Source organism: Poecilia formosa, unplaced genomic scaffold (genome assembly GCF_000485575.1).
Source record: "Poecilia formosa unplaced genomic scaffold, Poecilia_formosa-5.1.2 Scaffold156, whole genome shotgun sequence".
Taxonomy (NCBI): Eukaryota; Metazoa; Chordata; class Actinopteri; order Cyprinodontiformes; family Poeciliidae; genus Poecilia; species Poecilia formosa.
In genome coordinates, this window is record NW_006800095.1 from 449,273 (window position 1) to 455,994 (window position 6,722).

The 6,722-nt window shown below is 38.1% G+C and overlaps 1 protein-coding gene and 1 long non-coding RNA gene across 2 annotated transcripts in view; one reads left to right on the forward strand and one right to left on the reverse strand.

Moving 5' to 3' along the window:
- LOC103146327 (protein APCDD1) overlaps positions 1-1,087 on the reverse strand; it is a 28,826-nt gene extending 27,739 nt beyond the window's left edge. Inside the window, exon 1 of the mRNA XM_007564195.2 lies at positions 721-1,087. Coding sequence (XP_007564257.1) covers positions 721-760 — 40 coding nt within the window. The 5' untranslated portion in view covers positions 761-1,087. The remainder of the gene's footprint in view (positions 1-720) is intronic.
- Positions 1-6,286, forward strand: part of LOC107837599 (uncharacterized) — a 9,824-nt gene extending 3,538 nt beyond the window's left edge. Inside the window, exons 2-3 of the long non-coding RNA XR_001663638.1 lie at positions 5,601-5,608; positions 6,277-6,286. This is a non-coding gene — a long non-coding RNA (uncharacterized LOC107837599). The remainder of the gene's footprint in view (positions 1-5,600; positions 5,609-6,276) is intronic.
- Positions 6,287-6,722: the final 436 nt, after the last annotated feature.

Genomic DNA, 6,722 nt, shown 5'->3' on the forward strand with positions numbered 1-6,722 from the left:
AGAGAGAGAGAGAGAGAGAGAGAGATACATGGTCTATAATACAAAATAAAACAACAATATTCTACATTGAATCACTGAGATTAGGATTATTTGCCCAAATAATATATGAAACAGGTGCTTGACAGCCAAGGGACGTTAAACAAAGTGGAGATGAAGTAGGACTAGTTCATTTTCAGCTTCATTTATTATGTAAACATGAATTAACCAGCATTTCAAGGCATCAAAACTTAAGTCCCAATGAAGTTTGAACAATAATGGCTAACAATTTGTCACTGTTTCTGTAAGATAGTTTCTGTTTGTGCACATTTTGCCAACACATTTTTTCCTTCCACTAAATTTCCCCATTAACATACTTGGATACAGCTCTCTAAACAGTCTTTAGCAATTACTTTTGGTGGCTTAGCCTGCTTGTGGAGGTCTACTGGAGAACCAGCCCAGCAATCTTCATTATTACTGTGTTAGCCACAGTAACATTTTGTTTCAAAAGATTTTTTTTATGAGTTTCATGAGCATTTCAGTATAAATTAACTTTTTTAATAACATCTCTGAATGCAATTAATTATTACAACACACAAGCTTCACTTTTTGAATGATTTCTAAGTTTCTGCACATATTAACCTCCGGGGATTACAGGTGGATAAAGGAGGAAATTCAAGCCTCTTTGTTGCAGAAAGTCAAGATAAATCAAAAATAAAAGTGAATAAAAATAAAGTTTCTTACCTAAAAATGCAACAAGAAACACTGCAGGAGTAAGCTCCATTTCTGCAGCCTGAAAGCAGATTCTGACTAAACAGGTTTGCTCTGTTTCCTCTTTAGTTATTCCCGCAGAAATCCCTGTTTAATCCAGAGTTTGGAGCAAATTCTCCTGCGAAATTCGAGCATCATGGCAGAAAGTAAACCTCCGGGTGGGCAAGAAATAAAAACCATCCAAGGTTCGCAGGAAAATAAGCGCACATAGAAACCAAAAGCGAATCCAAACGCTTTTCAGCGCTGCAGCGTTTTAAATGAGGCAGCTCGGTGGATGTTCGCGTCCTTCATGCATCCTGCGGCCCGGAGGAGTGTTTAAAAACTTAGTCCAGACACCGGAGTCATCGCCCCGCCCGAGGAGAGACTCGAGGGGCGTGGAGGTTGTACTTTAGTGCCCCATTTGAGGTCCAGACTGTGACGGGGAAATGGTATATATGTTTCTGTGGCGGCACAGACAAAAAAAGCACAATATTTGCTGTTTAAAGTGCAGGGCTATCGACTTGTGACCATCCTATGGAAGTCCAAATGTGCCTGAATTCGATAAGTTAAATTCGAACTGAAATACACAATCAAATTTGAATTGACACATGCATCTTAATTAATTAGTTGCTTGGCTTAATATATTGTGGCATTTGAAAAAAACTAATTATTCCTATAAAAATGCTGATTGAAAAGCACACAGAAGCAAAAGATGTATAAAACAAACAAACAAACAAACATTTAAAACAAGTAAAAAATAAATAAAATTGGCTTAATAAAAATTCAGAGGACATTTTTATTGAATTAAAACATTATTTGTCTATGGTTGGAAAAAATACTGCATACATGTCTTTAGTTGAAAATTCTTGCTGTATTTATCTTTACTTAGACCCATGAGTGATTTGAGTAAAAGTTGCTGGATGTTTGTGATTGTATATAATATAAAATTAAACTGAAAGACAAAAAGCTTAGAAAAGAGGAATACTAGGCCATACTAAGAAAAAAATAGAAAGTAAAATTATGAGAATAAAGTTGTAATATGAAAAGGAAGTCATAGTTTTTCATGAATAAAATCATATTACAAAAATAAACTCAAAATAGCAGAATAAAATAGTAATAACGAGAATGAAGTCATAATATTTCAAGAATCAAGTTGTAATATTATGACTTTATTCTCATATAACTAATACAACTTTATTCTTGTATTATTTTGACTTTATTGTCATAATTTTATTACTTTTCTCTCATATTTTTATAGGATATTTTTTTTTATGTTAGCTTGCATTTTCCATTTGATTTTTTTGTGCATGACTCTCACGTTTAAAAAACAGGCAAATTTGCACCACTCTTGAATTACATTTAGCGGCCACAAAAAAACACTTCAAGGGCCACAAGTGGCCCACGGGCCACACTTTGGGCACCCCTGATTTAAGGCACAACTGTGTAAAGAAGTGGATTTTATCTTCTGTTTCTGATCCAAACACATTTTGTGCGATACGGCGCTGGGATATTGTTTGCAATGTGAGGTCTAAGTGCATGTTTTCACTGAAGTCCGGGAGACAGAGGCCCCACCAATTCAAAAACAGTATTTTATGTGCTTAACTTCTAATCCTCCTCCTCCTTAATCAGAAGAGCAAAGCTCCTCTGAGGGACTTCTAATTAATTTCCATTGTTTGGAGTCTTAAACCCCTCATTGCCGCCTTCCTTGGTCCTTGCTACGCTCCACGGTGTTTGCTCTTTTGCTCTAATCCTGGATCCTCGCTCTGGGAGACTGATTCCAAGCCTACAAAGTCCTTCTTTTCTCCTTCACCGGAAAAGCTGTTGAGCAAGATCCGGACAAACGCTGGATTTAGAAGGAAGCCCACGAGGGGTATTAATAAGAAGCTCTGCATTGAGGAGAGGCTGGAGGCTTGTTCTGCTGTGCTGACCCCTCTGTTGTCGTCTGTGGCTAATCAAAGCATCGCTGCACCCTCTTTGTGCTGCAGCAGGAATGAGATCTATATGAGGTGGAAATGAGGCGGCTTTGATAGTCAAAGTCGCTCAAAGGGACGGTAAGCCACCCGAAAACCTGCTGCATTCGGGTCAAACAGTGTCACAGAAACTCAGTTGTGCTGATTATGAGTTTGCCTCTGATTGATGGATTTCTCTCCAACATGTTTTTCGCATTAAGCCGTCTTCATTAGTGTCGCCAAACATGCCAGCGCAGACGAATGTGTGCGGGGACATTTCAAAGCTGCTGTCTCTCTGTTTCTTATTAAGCCGGCGTTCTGAAGAACTGGATGACTTTGCTGTTTTCTGTTTTCTTCGAGTCTCGCTGGAGACCCTCGCATCATGTCTGCAGGGTGCCGTAAAAGGCGGAATGAGGAGGGAGTGGCGCACGTCGAGTATAAAAGTCCCACTGAGTTATGATATGTTAAAGGGGGACCTACTATGCAAAATTCAATTTTTGCGTGTTTTTGTACTTACATTTGGGTCTCAGCTGCTTCTACAAACAGACCAAGCGCTTAAAGAAAACACACCTAGACATTGTTTGGCAGCAAGTTAATGTTTTCTGGTGTCTGGCAAATGAGCCGTTTCAAAAACCCCCAGATTATTAAGTCACAGTCGGCGGGCTCTTGTCCGTTACCTAGCCACCCAAGCTGAGCTCCAGCACTTTTGGTCCGCTGATTTTTACTGCTGCATGTGCTGTACAATGGCTGCTGGAAAAGATGAGTTGTTTTGTTGTTGACTTACCATTCTTGTTGATTGTGCAGGAGGCCCCACTTTTGCTTTTCAAAGATGTACGGTTGTATAATAGCGCATCTGCTTGTAGTCATTTTCACATGTGAGTGTAAACATTGAGCTGGGGGGCGTGGCCTGCAGCAGCTTATTTAGGTTTAAAGCCCTAAAACAGCTCATCCTGAAACAATAAAGGAATATTTTTCACCTCTTCTTGTACATATTAAGAAAACACATTGAAAGAGAAAAATTTTAGTCATTGGACGTACAAACTTAGAATACCCCAAATATCGTGCAACTGTAGTGAAGATGGTTCTCTTTTGAGACTGAATTTAAACGCACACACCACACTTTTTAGTGGAGCGAAAGACAAAATAACTAAATGAAACATTAAAGTGTCTTTTTGGCATATATCAAGTTTTAAATATTAAGCCAGGATAAGATGTAATCACTGAAACAGTCATGGAGTTCGGACAATGGCGTTGCAATCTTCATCCAGATGTTTTTAGCCATTTGATAGACTGTGTAGTTATTTAGTGCAGAATCACAAAAATGTACATAATACAAAACTCCCGTTTTATGTCTTTTGTGGATACAAAAGCCTGATATTGGACGCTATTTTTTCATTTATTGGAAGAGGACTATTTTCTGTAAAGTATCAATATTGTCGTCGGAGCGCATTTCGTTGCTAAACATGGCAACAAACGTTTGCGTAACGTATGACGTACCTTGGCTCAGCTGTAGCTTTGCCCTGTTCATTGGCGGTGTTTCCGTAGTGTTAAATCTTAATTTTGCTAACAGTTCACTGAGTGAAGCTCATGTCAAGCGCGGTCTTCCCTGGCATTCGGTTAAAACCAAAATTAATCCAACTGTCCAAATGTTTGCTTTCAAAGAAGACAGGCTGGTTGAACTTCTTCTTTATTAGATTTTAACTCGCATCCATTAATGCTGCACTACTGTCATTTCTTGATTTTGATGCTCAGTATCTTTAGTCAAACTCTACTGTTGAGACCAGTATTTTTCAAAAACACTAAATATATTTGCTTTTGGCTAGTGGAATCGCCTTTTATTTTAAAAGCTTTCTCTTTGTTTTGGTGCTTTTCGCGCATGCGCACGTTCCAGTAACGGCTGCGTGGTGACGTCAGAACACCCTGTAGTTACAAAATGGAGCCCGACAGCTTTGTTTTATTTTTCAAAATCGATTTCGGGGACATTTTAAATCAACTCAGAACCGTAGAAACAAAAATCCCGATTCTTATGTGAATCGATTTTTTTTGGCACTCTGCTATTGAAGGGGATCTAAAATCAGTATACGGGACGAATAAATCTACTTGGATCCATCAGATTAGTAGAAAACAAGCAAGGGGAACCAAACCAGAGCCACCTAAGAGTGTCAGAAACGGATCTGCAGGAGCAGAGGTTGCAGTGAAAGAGCGAAACACTGAGCAACATGAAGTGGATAAACCTTCAGGGTCACATGTAAGTCAGAAAATATACAGACACAGGATGATATCTCGGCCCCCTTCTGTTTCCATCTGGAGACATCATCCAGCAGCACAGTATGATACAGTTAAGTTTCTATGGTTTCATTGTGTTTTAACATTGTTTCATGCACACACTGCATATCAAGCAGTCATGGTTGAGTACAAAAAGCATCAAAAGAAATATTCAAAAACCCAAAATAACTGTTGATGAAGACAACTTTAAGAGATCTGTTGTAACATCTGACTCTTTAGAAGCAAAATACATGGAGATTATGTTGCTAATATCTGCTTTTCATGAGTTTCTGCTTCCTGAAGGAGTCCTTCAAACTGTGTTATTCAACAAGCCGTTTTAGATAATTTGCCTTAAACGCATCAGAAAACCTGTGATTGTTCTTTTTAAAAAATTACAATAAAATCACTGAATCAAACATGAGAACGTTCTCCAGAACTCGGCTGGCTCCAAGTTCAGTTTCAACACAGCCAACATCTGCTGCCTCCAAGACATATTATACAGTTAAATCAATCCAGGCTGGGAGCCGAGAAACAGAGAGAGAAGACAGAGGAGGGAGGTCTGGATCAGAAAATGTGCAATAAGAGATCCTATTGTGTGGAGCTCCTGTGAAAGAAGAAAAAGCTCCCTGGGTCAAGGATAAACTGTCCCTTAGGATGAAGGTGTCGGTGTTCCTTGAAATGGAAATAAAAAACAGCCAATCCATGAAAATGACCAAATCTACTTTTGTCCAGAAGAACATCTATTCTTCATTTTTTAACGTTTTGTCACAATAAAACCACAAACTTCAGCACATCTTATAGTGATTTTTATCAGACAAACTAACACAATGTATTGCAGGAAAGTTTGACATACATTTGTATTCACCTCCCTTTACTCTAATACTACAGCTAATGAATTAACTGCATAATAAATGAAAATAAGCTTGGTAATATTAATTCATATTATTTGAAGAGCTATTTTGTTTACAGATTCCATAATCATGTTTTTATTTCTGTTTTATTTATTGTTTTTGTGTTTTATTTTAGATCTTTAACATATTTCTCATTTCCAGTACAAAGTATTGTGTACAAAACTAAGGTTTATTGATCTTTGATAGCGTCAACTTGCACTATTATGCCATTATGTTACTTGGAAATTATCTCTAAATGTTATCATTTATCACTTTTATCATTTATTTCAGTGGCAATTTATATCCAGTGAAATTTGTTATTGTGACTTGAATAGTCATCTAATTAGCATCTAATTTTGTCTCAGTGAAAATCCAACTGTTGTGCAAAGACCTCAGAGGACAAACAGCACCATGCAGATCAGGAAACAAACAGGACAGGGATCAAGTTGCGAAGTTATTTAAAAAATCCAGTATTTTGAAAATATCAAAGAAGGCTGTTCGATCCATGTGAGAATGCAGAGCTTGGTACAACTGCAGACATACCAAGAAATGATAAGAGCCACATGTGGCTCCAGGGCAAGATAGACAAAACTGGTAGAGTCCAAAAGACTCGTCTGCATTGCACTAATTCAGCAGGAATAAACACAAATGCCTGCCACTTTTCAGATTTTACTTTTTTAAGAAAATCATACAATCTTTTTTACACTTTGGAATCAACAAAACTCTTTTCTTTTCCAGCAGCCATTGTACAGCACATACAGCTGTAAGACCAGCCAATCAAACGTCCTGGAACTCCATTTGGGTTGCTAGGAGACAGGTGTAGCTCTGCTGAGGTTGCTAGGTAACGACATGTATGCATTGATTGTGACTTAATGGTCAAGAGGTTTTTGAA